The sequence below is a fragment of the Sceloporus occidentalis genome, unplaced genomic scaffold (genome assembly GCF_023333645.1).
Source record: "Sceloporus occidentalis isolate IW3139 unplaced genomic scaffold, rSceOcc1.0.p SCAF_3, whole genome shotgun sequence".
In the NCBI taxonomy this organism is placed as follows: Eukaryota; Metazoa; Chordata; class Lepidosauria; order Squamata; family Phrynosomatidae; genus Sceloporus; species Sceloporus occidentalis.
In genome coordinates, this window is record NW_028316983.1 from 81,029,797 (window position 1) to 81,047,075 (window position 17,279).

General features: G+C 39.3%; 1 protein-coding gene across 2 annotated transcripts; it reads left to right on the plus strand.

The window, feature by feature from the left end:
- Positions 1-271: 271 nt before the first annotated feature.
- YIPF1 (Yip1 domain family member 1) lies at positions 272-16,972 on the plus strand. 2 transcript variants are annotated; one of them, XM_089515197.1, is made up of 10 exons: positions 272-440; positions 3,652-3,716; positions 6,241-6,398; positions 7,672-7,752; positions 9,315-9,402; positions 9,518-9,634; positions 11,910-12,076; positions 13,123-13,305; positions 13,880-13,977; positions 16,652-16,972. In XM_089515197.1, exons 2-9 carry the CDS (start codon positions 3,686-3,688, stop codon positions 13,970-13,972), a joined length of 918 nt encoding a protein of 305 aa, XP_089371323.1. In that variant the 5' UTR covers positions 272-440; positions 3,652-3,685; the 3' UTR covers positions 13,973-13,977; positions 16,652-16,972. The 2 variants fall into 2 exon arrangements, with proteins under 2 accessions (XP_089371323.1, XP_089371322.1); XM_089515196.1 differs by lacking the exon at positions 272-440 and adding an exon at positions 447-558.
- Positions 16,973-17,279: the final 307 nt, after the last annotated feature.

Below are 17,279 nucleotides of genomic sequence, written 5' to 3' on the forward strand. Positions count from 1 at the left end.
GAAGGGGCTTCTGACATATTTATAGGAACACCTATCATAGGGTTTTCTTGACAAGGTTTGTTCAGAGGAGGAGGGATTGCCATTGCCTTCCCCTGAGGCTGAGAGAGTGTGGCTTCTTGCCCAAGGTCACACAGCAGGTCTATATGGCCGAGCTGGGACTCGAACCCTGGTCTCCAGAGTCTTAGTCCAACGCTCAAACCACTAGGCCATACTGCGTCCCTCCTCCTCAGCCACATTCAAAAAGCCCAATTTCCAGACGTTTTTCGCTCTCTGTCCCTTTAAAAGGCGGGGCTGGGGGCGGGGCGCCGAAGAAGGCCGAAGACTAGTTTTAAAGAGGCCTCTTCCTTTTTAACGGGGAGAGCCGAGAAGAAGGCACTTCGGTCCTCCTGTTTCCGGCTGCGTCGCATCCTGCGTCGTCGCTGCTTTGCAACCGAGAGCAGGTAGTGATGGCGCCGCCTAGCGGAGTGGGCAGGAGCAGGAAGAGGAGGAGGTTTGAGTGGGGCCCAGATACAGGATAAATAGGTGTCTGGGTAGGAGACGCACCAGGCTCCTTGGCAGGTAGATCCCCAGCTCCCAAGGGCGGCAGTTTAATCTGTGTGCAAGGCAGCAGCAGGAGGAGGAGGAGGAGGAGGAGGAGGAGGAGGAGGGTGGTGGGCTTGGTATCCTTTCATGCAGGGTTACTTTTCAACCATCTGCCTGAAATTATAAGGAAGGATATAATATAGAGATATAAATGTATATTTTATATAGATAGATAGATAGATATAGATATAGATATAGATATAGATATAAATGTGTGCACTATAATATAAAATAAAGATATAAATATGTCTAATATATAGATATAATATTGTGTGTGCATATATATATATATAAATGTATAATATATATATATATATATATATATTAAATATAGCTATAAATATGTACAATATAATATAAAATATAGATATAATAAATGTAGATATAAATGTGTATAATATATATATATAACGATATATATAGTTATAAATGCATGGAATATAATAAAATGTAGCTATAACAAATGTAGATATGTGTATAAGATATAATATATATATATATATATATATATATTACTATAAAGGTAGCTATAAATGTGTACAATATAATATATAGATATAATAAATGTAGATATAAATGTATATTATAGATGTAATAATAAATATATATAATATCATATAAATATATTATAATATAGCTACAAATGTGTATAAAATAATATATATTTATAAACAATTAATAGATGTGTGTAATATAAATATAGATTTATAATGTTAAATATATAAATATATATACTTCTATTATATTATACACATATATTATATTATATCATACCCATATATTATTAAATATGTATAATATAAATACATATTTATAATATTAAATATATAAATATTTATAAATATATATACTTCTATTATATTATACAAATATATTATGCACATATAATATATATATATATATATATATAACATTTATAAGTGTGTGTGTGTGTTATATTTATATTTATATTTATATTTTATATATATGTATACAGTGGGCCCTTGTTATCCTCTGGGGTTTGGTTCCAGGATCCCCTGTGGATAACAAAATCTGTGGATGCTCAAGTCCCATTAAATACAATGGCATAGTAAAATGGTGTCCCTTATATCAAATGGAAAATCAAGATTTGCTATTTGGAATTTATACTTTTGGAATATTTTCAAGCCATGGATGCTTGAATCCGTAGATACAAAATCCATGAATAAGGAAGGCCAACTGCACATTTAAACTGTAAATGGAAGCTTACTTTGTGCTAAGAAAAGTCCTGTTAAAATCCTACCATGTACTAAGAGTGAGTGAAGAGAGAGAAAAAACAGTCCTTTAACTGCCCTTGTTCAATACTATGGAATTCTGGGGGTTGTAGTTTTGTGATTAAGAAGGCTGGCCCAGTACCATCAGGGGCTAGCCTGAAGAAAGAGGCTCCTCCCTCCCTAACTGTCATCTTTCGGCCTCTGAGGGAGAGAGAAGGCTGGCCCAGTACCATCAGGGGCTAGCCTGAAGAAAGAGGCTCCTCCCTCCCTAACTGTCATCTTTCGGCCTCTGAGGGAGAGAGAAGGCTGGCCCAGTTCCATCAGGGGCTAGCCTGAAGAAAGAGGCTCCTCCCTCCCCAACTGTCATCGTTTGGCTTCTGAGGGAGAGAGAAGGCTGGCCCAGTTCCATCAGGGGCTAGCCTGAAGAAAGAGGCTCCTCCCTCCCTAACTGTCATCTTTCGGCCTCTGAGGGAGAGAGAAGGCTGGCCCAGTACCATCAGGGGCTAGCCTGAAGAAAGAGGCTCCTCCCTCCCTAACTGTCATCTTTCGGCCTCTGGGGGAGAGAGAAGGCTGGCCCAGTACCATCAGGGGCTAGCCTGAAGAAAGAGGCTCCTCCCTCCCTAACTGTCATCTTTCGGCCTCTGGGGGAGTGAGAAGGCTGGCCCAGTACCATCAGGGGCTAGCCTGAAGAAAGAGGCTCCTCCCTCCCTAACTGTCATCTTTCGGCCTCTGGGGGAGAGAGAAGGCTGGCCCAGTACCATCAGGGGCTAGCCTGAAGAAAGAGGCTCCTCCCTCCCTAATTGTCATCTTTCGGCCTCTGGGGGAGTGAGAAGGCTGGCCCAGTACCATCAGGGACTAGCCTGAAGAAAGAGGCTCCTCCCTCCCTGTCATCTTTCGGCCTCTGAGGGAGAGAGAAGGCTGGCCCAGTACCATCAGGGGCTAGCCTGAAGAAAGAGGCTCCTCCCTCCCTAACTGTCATCTTTCGGCCTCTGAGGGAGAGAGAAGGCTGGCCCAGTTCCATCAGGGGCTAGCCTGAAGAAAGAGGCTCCTCCCTCCCCAACTGTCATCGTTTGGCCTCTGAGGGAGAGAGAAGGCTGGCCCAGTTCCATCAGGGGCTAGCCTGAAGAAAGAGGCTCCTCCCTCCCTAACTGTCATCTTTCGGCCTCTGAGGGAGAGAGAAGGCTGGCCCAGTACCATCAGGGGCTAGCCTGAAGAAAGAGGCTCCTCCCTCCCTAACTGTCATCTTTCGGCCTCTGGGGGAGTGAGAAGGCTGGCCCAGTACCATCAGGGGCTAGCCTGAAGAAAGAGGCTCCTCCCTCCCTAACTGTCATCTTTCGGCCTCTGAGGGACAGAGTAGGCTGGCCCAGTTACATCAGCCTGAAGAAGAAGAGCCCTCCCTCCGGTCCATCTGCCTTGGTCCAGGCCTCAGAGGGAGAGAAGAATGCTGGACCTGATTCCCTCCCCCCTCACCATTCCCTTCTCCTTTTGTGTCGTGTCTTTTAGATTGTAAGCCTGTGGCCAGGGAACTGTCTGTTATCCCCTCTATTGTAAACCGCTCGGATTCCCAGTGATTGGGCGGTATATAAATAAAACCTATTATTATTATTATTATTATTAATTCAGCGAACTCAGGTGCCAAAATTAATCAGAATTCCCAGAATTCCACAGCATTGAGCCGTGACAGTTAAAGTGGTGTCAAACTGGATTATTTCTGCAGTTCATATACAGTCTTGGATGAAGTGGACTAATCTAGAACTTCTTCAGGAGTCAGCTTCACTGTGAATATTAGTTGCATCTTTAAATCTCACTTTGTATTTACCTGCTTTATATTTTTCAGTTCTGAATTACTTCAGTCAAACATTGGTGCATGAATGGCAACTGTGGATGACCTAAAGTTTCAAGGTAATTTATAAAATTGTACTTCTAAGGCTCCAGATTGGTTTGTGGCAGGGACACTTCAGTATAACCACTTTTTTTGTAACATAAGCCTGCAAAATTGAGGTCATACATTTTTTTAAAAAAATGCATGCTGGTTTTATAGGAATTTGGCATTCTAAATCCAAAAATGATCTCACATTTGCTCTATTACATGCAGTTTTTTTCACAACTTGTTTTGACTTTTCTGTGTTATATTACATTACTGAATGGAATCATCTTGCAAAGAATTATCTGCAAAGAATAGGAAAAGTTAAATTCTTCTAATAAACTTTCAAAACACTTTATTTGTTGATACGGAATACAAAAATCCGTTCAAAAGCACTAAAAGAAATTGGAGCGTGTCCAGAGGAGGGCGACTAAAATGGTGAACAGGGTCTGGAAACCATGTCCTATGAGGAATGACTTAGGGAGCTGGGGATGTTTAGCCTGGAGAAAAGGTGATATGATAGCCTTGTTTAAATATTTGAAGGGATGTCATATTGAGGAGGGAGCAAGCTTGTTTTCTGCTGCTCCAGAGACTAGGACCTGGAGCAATGGATGCAAGCTACAGGAAAAGAGATTCCACCTCAACATTAGGAGGAACTTCTTGACAGTAAGGGCTGTTCCACAGTGGAACAAACTCCCTCGGAGTGTTGTGGAGTCTCCTTCTTTGGAGGGCTTTAAACAGAGGCTGGATGCCATCTCTCAGGGATGCTTTGATTGAGGTTTCCTGCATGGCAGGGGGTTGGACTGGATGGCCCTTGTGGTCTCTTTCAACTCTACGATTCTATGGAACGTCTGTGTCCACACTTAATCAAAACCGATTAACAATTGCATTGATAAAAATATTCAAATGTGAAATAACTCTGTGTTATATATATATATATTTTCAGTTCAGCACCCAAAAATACATTGAAAGCAGATGAAATACTGAAAAGAGTTTTTTTCCTATCACAGGCCTGTGTAATTAATGTCTGGTTTATAGTTCACAGTCTTGTGCTACGGATTTTTTAAAAAAAATCTTATCTAAAAGCAGTGTTGCCAGTTATGGAACTGAGTTCAGTTTTCCTTCCATAGTTGAATATTCTTCCTCTCTTTCTCTAGCTTTTTGTTTTTAATAGATTTTTAGAAGCACCTCAGACTGGTGGATGTAACTTCAACCTCCTCAAGAAAACCCTGTGATAGGGTCGGCCATAAGCCAGAAATGACTGGAAGGCAAACAACATACACACACACCCCTCAACAAATGCTCCTGGATGAAATTAGTAGGCCTGGGATAAGAGAACAGAACCACCTATGATTCATTAACAGGTTAAAGAGTAGGAAGAAGAGAGGAGCATAAATCTAGGGTTGGAAAACCTGGAGCCTTAGGAATAATATCAAAAACTTTTTGCAACTGCTCAGTTCAAACTCCTGGAAAGAGCAAAACGTCCCTTTACCTGAAGTTGCCTGGATGGAGAAGAATAGGGGAAGAGAGAAAGAATTCTATAAAAGTTCATCCATAGTCTGCACTGACACTATACAATCAGACCTTCGTATCCACATGGATCCATTCCCTGCTCCCCCCCCAGTGGATACAAAAAACACAGGACTTCAAGTCCCATTGTCCCTAGTAGTGTGGCATGCATGCAGCTAGCACGGCCGCGTACGTGTGCCACATGGGGACAATGGGGGTTGCCATCCATGCAGGGATGCTTAAGTGTCCGGATGACAAGCCCAAGGATAGCGAGACTCCACTGTAGTTCCCTTGGTTGTGTGGTATGCCTTGGATTAAACAAACAGAAATGTAATACAGTCGGCCCTTCATATCCACAGATTTTTCATACACGGATTCAACCATCCACAGCTTGAAAATATGTTAAAAATATATAAATTCCCAAAAGTAAACCTTGACTTTGCCATTTTATGTAAGGGACACCATTTTACTACCCCATTGTATTTAATGGGACTTGAGCAACCACAGATCCCAGCAGATACCAAGGGCCCACTGTAGTTACAAACAGGTGGAATAGAAAGAGTTGTGTCAGTGACATCTTCTGGAATCTTGTTCTACGAAGTACCAGTACTGTAATTGTGTCCTACTCCTTTCTGACAGTTGCTCAAAACATGTTGGAATTAATTCATTTCCTACTTCAGTTTCTCATTGTTGGTTTTTTGCGATGCTGTCTCTTACATGTACATTAGTTCAAATAGCCTCTCAGTCTTAGGAAGTGAATCCAGGTAGCTGGATCCAGGCTAACTCAGAATTTCACATGAGAAAACAGGCCAGCATTATTTAGTTGAATAAGGAGAGATTGGTGTTCTTAAACAAGTACCAAAAAATCTATCTATCTATCTATCTATCTATCTATCTATCTATCTATCTATCTATCATCTAATTGAATTTAAGATTTTAAAACCTTTAGAAAAAGTGATGCTAGAATCCTATTTATTCCATGTGATGACATATCTTAAAGAGATAACCCTAATGCAAAGATCACATTTTGAGGATGTTGTATATGTTTTTCAGAATTTGATGATGCAGCCAGCTTGTTGGCAGCAAATCCAGATGCTGTCACAATAAGCATTGATGAACCTGAAAAATCAAAGAAAAAGCATGGACATCTGCAAGATTCTGGGAGAGAAGAAGATGATGAGCTGTTGGGGACAGATTCAGACAAAACTGAGGTTAGATGGCAATGCAAGCGTTTTCTCTGACAGTATTAATTAATATCAAGTACAGGTTGAGTCTCTCTTAACTGGAATTCCAAAATCTGAAATAACTCCAAAATCGTCCACATGAGTGGTCTAGATAGTGACAAGTATGCATTCAGTAATACACAAATTTTGTTTCATATTATCTTCAAAATTACAGTGCGCCCTCCCCTTACACGGTGATCCATTCCAGATCCTTCCATGTAAGGGGAAATCAGCATATGCTGAAGCCCCATAGAAACTAATGGGGCTTGAATCCATGGTGTGCGGCCGCGCACTTGCGCCACAGGCGTGTGCCCCTTTAGTTCTTTTGGGGTGCACAAAGGGCTCTTCCGGCGTGGTTTTTAGTGTATGCTGAAAGCCACATGTGGCATGCCCGCGTAAAACTTGGGCGCGCTGTACCTTCAGGTTATGTGTATAATGTGCATACAAAACTTAAATTAATGTCATGTTTAGACCTGGGCCCCATCTCCAAGATAATGCATTATGTATAAACAAATATTCCAACCCCTGCCCCCCCCCCCAAAATCCACTTCTAGTCCCAAGCATTTCAGATAAGGGAGATTCAGTCTGTACTTTACGTGTTTGCTGCTGTTGTACTTGTAAGTCATCTCCAACATAAACCTAAGGCAAACCTATCACCGAGTTTTCTTGAAAAGTTTCTTCAGAGGAGGTTTGCCATCCTCTGAGGCTGAGAAAGCATGACTTACCCAAGTTCACCCAGTGGGTTTCCATGGCCAAGCAGGGATTCACACCCTGGTCTCCAAAGTCATAGTCCAATGACTATGGCTTGGCTTCTGGCCTCTTAGGACGCATGCATCATTTAACAGCATACCTCCAAAGTGACCTGAAACAGCTTTATTTTGGCCTGTCTGCACGGGCTCAATGCTCTCTTTTTTTCCTTCTTGAATAGAAGGAGTTGAACACAGGTTGCCCAATTCTTACTTTAATTCAAAGCTTGACTAAGGAAATTGCACACATATGGTGGTGGTCCTTGGCTTATTGAGGAGGGGAGAGATGTAGTGTTTGAGCCAGTCCACCACATCGATAGCATGAGAAGCTCTGGTGTAGATGTTACTGAAAATTCTGCTTTTGATTTAACGTATTTTTGTAGTCTGCTCAAAAAAGGTTCCCAGTTCATTTATGAGCATAAAGATCTACCACTTAAGATATTATTTTAATAGTTAATAAGTATTCTCCATCTCAACTCATTTTTTTAAAAAAAAAAAACTTGCTTGTTTTGCAGTTACTTGCTGGGCAGAAGAAAAGTGCCCCATTCTGGACATTTGAGTATTACCAAACATTTTTTGATGTGGATACATACCAGGTTTGTAATCTGCAGTTTTGTCTCTGCTAAGGTGTTATGGATTTGACCAGTAAAGTGATCTTCAGCTTGGGTTTTGTGTGTGTGTACTGAAATCTGAAATATTCCAAAAACCAAAACCTTTTTCATGGGTGGTTGAACTAGTGTTGCCTTTGCTTTCTGATAGTCAGGCACAGCTTCCCCGCCCTTCACATTTGGTTGGTTACTTCAAGCTTCTTGATAGTCCTGTGCATTTCTGCCATCAGCCCCTTCTCTCTGCTAGCACTCAAAAAAAGTACACGTGCCATTCATTTTGAAAACATACCTGAACACCTGTTGCTTTTAAATTTCCAGAGGTCAACAGCACAAGGCTATTCAACATGTAGAGGTTTTTACCATAATTTCTTTGTATTAACAGGATTTGTTTTGTGTTTTATGGTTTATTAATTTATATTTATATCCCATCAATTTTTTTATTCTACCTTTTCTCCACTTGAGGTGATTTATAGATGTTCAAAAAGATAACCTAAAAAATTCATCTTATAAAAGTTCAAAATATTATTAAACTCTCAGTGAAATTGAAAGCAGTTAAAAGCATAACCATTACAAATAAGAACAGAGATCCAAACATCTTACTGTTCAGGGTTAGAAAAATAGGCATCCTCATTATCATCACTATTGATAGTTGATGTTTCACTTTTGTAGTATGTGGTCATTCATCAAATTATTCCATTTTTTTGTTTTGTTGAAAAGGACTACGTAGTTGTGGGTTACTGTTTAGTGGGAATAGTAGGAAGGTTATTTAGCAGTTTGAAAATACAAGTGGAGAATAAAAAGCCATTCATAAAAACATAGCAAAGCAATATAACAAGATGGACCATATATTATATTCAAACATGGTTTTTAAAATCTGAAAACAAAGACCAGCTCTTGCCTCAGGATGAGTCATTTGTCCATGCTTTTGCCTTCTTCCTCCTGTCATTTCTTTGGTCATAGTTTCCCTGATATCTGAATTGAGAAATTGTAGTTTAAGGGCTCCCTAAACCAAGGCATCAAAGAGGATTTGATGCTGCTTTCACATCTTGATTTGAAGGGAGCCCTTATTAAAGCATAGTTTCTCAGTTTGGATATGCTGGGAAACTATGGCTGAGAAAACCAAGATACCTTCCTGATCCTGGGAATGAATTTTTTCAAGGTGATAAACTGCCTGGATGTTCCATATTACAGGTTGAGTATCCCTTATCCAAAATTCAAAAATCCAAAATACTCTAAAATTTTCCATATGGCTGAGATAGTGACACCTTTGCTTTCTGATGGTTCAGTGTACATAAAACTTGTTTCATGCACAATTTTTTTAAAATATTATATATAAAATTAGCTTTAGGCTATGTTTATAAGGTGTATGCAAAACATAAATGAATTTGGGCCCCACATCATTATGTATATGCAAATATTCCAAAATCCAAATCACTCCTGTTCCCGAGCATTTTGAATAAAGAGGCTCAACCTGTACAGCATGTTTAGATATTATACTACACCTAACTAAATAAATGATTTTCAGTTGAATTTTGTATTTTTTAAAATAGGTCTTGGACAGAATCAAAGGTTCTGTTTTTCCCGTACCAGGAAAAAATTTTGTGAGACTGTACATTAGAAGTAATCCTGATCTTTATGGTATGTACAAATGATAACATTGTCAGAAGTCTTCTACTTTCACACTGAATGGAAATCAGAATAATTTGGGTTTTTTGTTTTGTTTTGTTTTTTGTCTTTGCTCTTCTTGTAAAAGGTCCATTCTGGATATGTGCCACTCTGGTCTTTGTTATTGCTGTCAGTGGTAATCTTTCCAAATTCTTCATCCATTTGGGACAACCTGATTTCCATTATGTGCCTGAGTTCCGTAAAGGTTTGTAAAACCATTCCAAATAATCTACATGCATTTTTTACCAGTGCTGGTACAAGATATTTTGTTGTCTGAGTTGAAGGGCAAAATGGCACCTCTCTGTTCCATATGCAGATGCTGACTACACTAACAATTGAATATGAGTGCAGTGCCATATACTTTGTAACAGACTATTGCACAAAATAGTACACTTCTATAGTACAAGCTATAGAAAATAAAACAGAAGTAAGTAACAGTGAAGACAAAATATGAATAGTACTACATTGGCTTCAGACACCTCATGGATGAAAACAAGCACTTGTTAAAGGGTTGAGCGACCTCTGATGAACTAAGATAAGCTAAATAATATTGTTAGCTTGTCAAGACACATCTTTAGCTCAAAAGACGAAAATGTATTGCCATAGGACTTATCCTATTAAATCGTAAGATACAACACTGTGGTGATATTAAATCATTTCCCCACCAGTCTTACGTATATTAAAAAATTGTTTCATGATAGAGGAGTATGAAATGATATGTTAGCATACCAGATTCGAAGACATAAAAAGCACAAAAACTTGCCATAGATAACTTCATGAGGGATATAACCTAAAACTGGTATTTTATATTGATTGCTGTAGGTTTTAAGACTATGTACACTGCAGAAATAACACTGTTTGACACTGCTTTAACTGACATGGCTCACTGTTATGGAATCCTGGGGTTTGTAGTTTGTTTAGGCATCAGGGCTCTCTGACAGAGAAGGTTAAATATCTCACAGAACTACGAACCCCTGAATTCTATAGCATTGAATCTTAGGTACAGATATTAAACAAAAGTAAATGGATAACATAGAATCTTACTCCAAGAGAGAGCTGTCATAGGTCTCACTAAGAATCTTACAATACTATCAAGCAGGCAGGAAAAGAGAGGGCTACCCTCATACTAGTCTGGATATATAAAAGAATCAATAAATTCTCCAACCATTGATAGCTCACTCTATGGAAGAAAATAAACGTTTCAGTATTATTTATTTTTTCTTAAACTGCTAGCTTCCTCCAAGGATAACATTGATCCAGAACACACTGCAGAAATAATCCAGTTCGAGACCATATAAACTACTCTGGGTCAATGCTAGGGAATCCTGGGGATTGTAATTTATTGTGGTACCAGAGGTCTCTGACAAAGAAGGCTAAATGTCTCAGAAAACTACAGTTCCCAGAGTTCCCTAACGTTGAGTCAGGACAGTTCAAACAATCCCAAACTGGATTATTTTTGCATAATGGTGTTTTGGACCGTTATGATCATGACTTCTCAGAAACCCTGTCCAGATAACTGTGATATACCTCCTAAGGCATATTATCCTGAGGTCACCAATCATTTTAAGTTCTGAGTAGCTAAGAGGATACATTTGACCAGGCTGTGACATCATTCTCATATAATTTTTTACTGTTACAGCCATCTGCCTACTGCTTGCCACTGGCTTCATTAATAAACTAGGGGTCTTTTAGAAGTTTACAGGGAATAACACCTTTATGTCCTTGAATGTGGAATCTCTTTATGCCAGAATTCTTCTTAAGGATGAATGAAGAACAATAGCAAAAAGAAGTCTCTAAAGCTGAAATGTCATAGCTTTGTTTCACCCTGCCTTATAGCTATTTGAAATTCATGGGAAAACTGAATTTACAAATCCATGGTACTACTATTTTAGATATATGCCAAACTGTTATGGCAGACTTAGGTCCCATACAGACAGGCCAAAATAAAGCTGCTTCGGGTCACTTTGGAAGTATGCTGTTTAAATGATGCATGCATCCTAAGAGTCTGGAAGCAGCTTTATTTTGGCCTGTCTGTATGGGACCATTGAACACTATTTTGAAGCAGCTGGGTAGATCTGCTAATCTACATATATAGCATATTAGCTTTTTTCTTAATCAGAGCTGATGGAGAGGAGTCACTCAAGATATTTCATCTGTGTTTGAATTACTTCCATCTTACTGTAATTCTATATTGCGAAATGTGTGAAAGCAATGGTGGGGGGCTGCATGAGGACATGGGCTGCATTTTGAAGCAGGGTGAGACTCTGTGTGTGCTTGGACATCAAATGTGAAACATTTGCATATGGTCCTCAGGACCAAACCAGGTTTCCCATCTGCTAGACAGGAAGTCTGTAGTTGCCATTCTGACCATTTAAGAGATCCGTTGATATCCCATGGTCAAAGCGTCCATGATATGATACTGCAGATTACCTTCTGTGATGCAATAGCTGACCTTTGGTGTTAAATTGTGTCTTTTACAGTGTCCATAGCAGCAACAACCATCTATGCTTATGCATGGCTAGTTCCTCTAGCTCTGTGGGGATTCCTCATGTGGAGGAATAATAAAGTTGTGAACATTGTCTCCTACTCATTCCTTGAGATTGTGTGTGTTTATGGCTATTCACTCTTCATTTATATTCCAACAGCGGTAAGTAAAATATAAGTAATTATGAAGTGGGTTCACTAAGAGCAAGTTTTGAATAAATGGAATATCGGAAAGAAACGGATCAGCTCAGAGTGTTGACCTTCCATATGGGAGGCTAATTTAACAATCTATATTACATTTTGTGGGGTATATTTAAATCACTAAGAAGATGATATTGAAGAAACATTCCATGCATTGTCAGTTAGTCAGGACTGGAGTGGGGAACTGTGGAGGGTGAATGGCCAATTCTCCCCCCACCCCAATTCCACCACTGTCATTGGCCTTACTGGAGTGCTGCAAAAGTGGGGTTTGGGAGCCATACTTCTCTATCCCTGGTCAAAATTAAGATAAGATTCTTTCCACCCCCAATAGATTTTATTTAACATTTATTTACTTAAGGCATGTTCTGTGCAGCCTTATGAGTAGTTGGAAGCTAGCTAGCTGTTTGTACTCAGAATGCCTTATGTGCATCAAATGGGAAAGGGCTCGTGTTGGCATCATGCATTTCAGTACCCCTAATTAGGCAATGTATTGTGGACAACCATTTTAAGCACTGTGCAGAACAGAACTGCCTAGTTTAGCATGGTATCCAATTAGCCACTTATACCAGTGGATCAGCTTCTTTGAATGAGGAGAAGACAGATTCCATTCTCCACCTATACTCTCAGAATCTGCTCCAGTAGAGTTGGTAGACTCTTAAATATGGAGCATTTACATTGAGGAGAAGAGAGAATTCCTGTTGCATGAGTGGAAGTTTGCTTACAAGATATTAGATTTTCCTTTAGAACTCAGTTTGGAAATGGGTTGTAAACACTGGCTGCATAGAGAAAGGTTTTTGCAGTACTTCTATTCATGTGCCCACCCACCTCCAAATAACATCCAGGAAAATAATATACTTGTATTGGAGGGCAATCTTTGGTCAAAGTGTGGATGATGCTCAGTACTACTAATTTTTGATATAGGGCAAGCCAAGTATTATATTGCCATAAAGTGTTACTTGATCAGAACTGGCAGAGACTGGACTTCATTTCCTTTCTTTTTAATTACAGATTTTGTGGATTATTCCACAGAAAGCTCTCAGATGGGTTTTGGTGGTATTTGCTCTGTGTCTTTCAGGATCTGTTTTAGTGATGACATTTTGGCCTGCTGTTAGAGATGACAACCGAAGAATTGCAGTGGCTACAATTGTGACAGTTGTACTTCTCCATGCTTTGCTTGCTGTTGGTTGTTTGGTATGACAGTTCCTGTTTCCTTGCTCTTGGAATATAGTTGTCCTTCAATAAGTTGACACATGCAGTTAACACTACAAATGCTAAGACTTTTATTTATGAAGATCACTGGCAAGTGTCACAGCAAAAAAAAAAGTAAACTTGTTGCTTAAATATTTCTAGCAGTGATTTTATTAATAGTTTCTGACTTGACGCTATAAGCCAATAATTTATTAACCTAACAGTTTTTTGAGAAGTAGCCAATCTAAAAATAGACAATAAAACACTGTGCTGGGCATACTTCAGTCCCATGCCCCACTCAGTCTCTTGTTTAAGCTTTTTGGCTTGCTCCCCTGAACATTGTAGTTTTGATAACTTTCAGACACATATTGATGCCATCTTCTACTTTTGTTCCATATCTTGCATATTACTTGTTTTCCAATATCTACCATTTATATAAGTACTAACTCGGTCATCTTCAAAAAAATCAAACCTTTTTGCTACCCAGATAAGCAACATATTGCATGTTTTAAAAATGCAGGGTGTAAAGGAAGTTTATACATGAGGCTCATAATTCTTGTACTCTCCTGTAATTTAGGCATACTTTTTTGATGCCCCCGAAGTGGAGGTTTTCACACCAGCTACTGTAATGCCACGTAATGGAACACTAGGAGTAATAAAGGCTCATTAACTAAGGTAAGATATTGCCATATCTTTGTTGCTACTCCTTTTGTGCTGCTGGGCTAGCTATGGCATTTAACATCATGTAATGTTCTTGAGTGGTTATTCCACCAACATCTGCTACATGAAATGTTTGCTTCACTATAGTATGATGCTTGGGATTACTGAGGAATGATTTATTTCATTTAGGAGGCCTTGATCCACTTCAGGTACAGCAATGGCCTGAAACAGACAGTCCAAATAAAGTGGCCTTTGGATGCTTTAGGGCATGGCATTTAGATGACATATGCCCTTTCCCAGCTTCTGGAAGCCACGGCAAGGCTGCGCCAAACCAGAAAAGGCTGGCCTAAAAAGGAGTCGATTTAGATCAACTTCTGGCCAGCACAGCTTAGGACTATGGCAGCGACCCACTTTGGGAGCAGGCCATGCATTGCTGCGGTCCTGGCCGAATCAGGGCCAGAGCAGCCTTTAGCCCCTCCTTCATGATCATTTACTTCACCCCAATGAGTAGATAGATACAAAGAGGTTTATCACACTATACTCTTAACGAGCTATGATTCCAGTGTGACTCCTCTAGCTGCCTCCTGCTGCATTCTGGGATTGGCAGTTTTAAGGAGGGGTATTTAGAATTCTCAGGCAGAGTCTCTGCCTGAGAATTCTAAATACCCCTCCTTAAAACTTCCAATCCCAGAATGCAGCAGGAGGCAGCTAGAGGAGTCACACTGGAATCATAGCTCGTTAAGAGTATAGTGTGATAAACATCAAAGATTGGTCAGTAAATCAAGTGTGGAGAATTCCTAACCTGAAATTTTGGAGAGTCTGTTTGCCCATGGTGAATAATTTTCTACACAACACAACTGAATTGCTACCTAATTTCTGCCTCCCCCCTCCCACTTAAGAAACATAGCCTGCAAATACCAGGGGCAGAATACTGTACAGATTTTGTATGCAGAACAGAGAAAAGGCTTGCAAATACAATCTGTGGCATCTGCAGTTTTAATGATCAGGTATCTTAACAAGCCCACTCTACATCTGTCATAGCTAGCTGTATAATTAACAGGGGAGGTGTGAGGAGGAGAAGGCAGATGGGAATGAGACAGAATGGAAGTGAGGAGAGGAGAGAGCTGAGAGAAAGAAATGGGTGAAGGCTTTGAGGAAGAAAATCATTTAAATTTAGCACTGTGTGAGTAATACACTAAGAATTGCAAAGGCGTTCATCACAGCTCACCTGAAATGTCATAGTGTATATCATGTACAGTATATTCTTTTTGTGAACTGCCTTGGATCCCATTCTGGGAGAATGGTGGCATATAAATGAAATAAATAAATAACACAAAAATAAATAAACACAACAGAAACCAGTCCAGAATATAATTAGATGGGAAGGGGGTTGTTACTGAAGAGACCACACTCCCACCCACCAGCAAGACTGTAAACACTTTCCTTACATAGAGGCAACTGTGTTTCACCCTAAAATACCTTTCTGAAAAAACCCAAAATATTACATAGTAATAGAAACCAGTCCAGATGATAATTAGCAGAAGAGAAATTATGAATAGGGTTACAATGTACCCCACCATACTGCTTCCATTCGAGCTCATGGAGGGTGTTCTGAACGTTTCCTGGCTTTTTAAAAAGCCTTGGTCTCCTGGTAAGCAAACAAATCATTCCCTCTCACCCCCATTTTCTCCCAAGACTCTTTGTTCCTCACAATTCTTCTACTTCACAAGCCCAACTATCTGACAAGAACTCCAGAAAGCTCTCTGTCCCCTCCCTGCTTTGAAAAAGAACTTATACAGATTAGTTTGCCTAACAATGGAGCCATGTATGCAGAGAGATCTTGTAGAACTGAGAGAAAGAAAAAAAGTTGGTAATATAGCTTTTGTACACTTAAGTCTGCTTCCTCAGTAGATGTAACTGTATGAAAGCTTGTGCTACCCACTTCTTTCTTTCTCTCATTAGTGTCAAAGGTGTTACAAGATCCCTTTGCATACTGAGCCAGATGTTTAACACTACTATGTCTTTGAACTGAGTGTTCAAATATTTCTTCTTTGAGGCACCAGGTTTTCCTGTTTTACTGAATATGACAGAAGAAGAGGCAACTAGCCTAATTAATTCTAACAACCTAATTCACTAAAACATATTTTTATCCTTGGGGAATCTAATGCCAGGGGAGCATTAATTGGTAAATACAAAAAGTTAGGCAAAATCATTGGAAAGAATTAGTGACATAATAACTTAACAAGTTGATTAATTTGTTAAAACTCTGCAACTATTATAGACCATTGCAAGGATACTATAAAAGAAATGAAGGCCAGTGGTGTTCAATATATGATCCATGAACTAGTGCCATTGAAAATGTTATTAGCTGCTGGTCCTTAGAGAGTTTTTAAGAAAGAATGGAACAATTAAAACCAATGAATACAAACATGGTACTGATCCCTGACACAGCAGGAAAAAGACTGTTGGTCCCCCACATCAGATGGCTTAAGAAGCACTGGTGAAGGCAATCTGAAGCCTCCTGTCTGATCTCATGCAGCTGTTATGCATGCAACCCACTCACCAGCAGCATGCAATCCCTAACAGATTATCTCAAGTGTTCACTGTTATAGAAATTGATCCACTGAGTTTTCTGTTATTTCAGATATCCCTACTGTTTTAATACTGGCTGTCTGAATTTTCTCCCCAGCTATGTCTTTCTTCATCTGTGCAATATCACTTCATTGGAGCTTTCCTATGCTGAATAAAAGAAAAGCAACCAAAAAAGCTGAAGGAAGCATCATTGAAACATCCTGAACTTAGAGTATATCACACCCGATTGACCAACGAGAAAGAGACTTTAGTTGAAATTCCACTCTGTTGAAGCAAAAGGTGAAATAGATTCCAATTAAGTGCAGTCAATTTCACCTGAAGATTTTAATGTACCTAATTTATCATTTTTTAAAAAAAAATCTGTATAACCTGCATTATTTTAGTGTTCGCCATAGAATAAAATTAATTTGAAATATTATCATTTTGTTTCTAACTATTTCTTCCAGGAAGCCTGAATATTTTACTTCTTCTATAACTTAGTTTGGTTATCTGCAGAATTTGCAGGGAGAAGGAGGCAAAGTGTATATTTACAATATAAATAATCAAAAATACATAAAATAGTCATTCCATGTTGTGAGGGAGCTCTTCAAGTCGCTTTGCTATTCTGTTTTCACATGTTAAGTATTGTAAAAGTCTTTTGTCAACCACCATTAAATGGGGGTCCTTAAACCAAAAGTTATAAGCATAACTGGCAATAGATGTGGTTTGTTGTTATTGTTGTGTTC

Bases quoted from the DNA above. Each gene is read 5' to 3' on its own strand.
- YIPF1 (XM_089515197.1), top strand. From the start codon at position 3,686: ATGGCAACTGTGGATGACCTAAAGTTTCAAG. The intron at 7,753-9,314 runs GTTTGTAATCTG...TTTTTAAAATAG, and splicing joins TTGATGTGGATACATACCAG to GTCTTGGACAGAATCAAAGG. The intron at 13,306-13,879 runs GTATGACAGTTC...CCTGTAATTTAG, and splicing joins TGCTTGCTGTTGGTTGTTTG to GCATACTTTTTTGATGCCCC.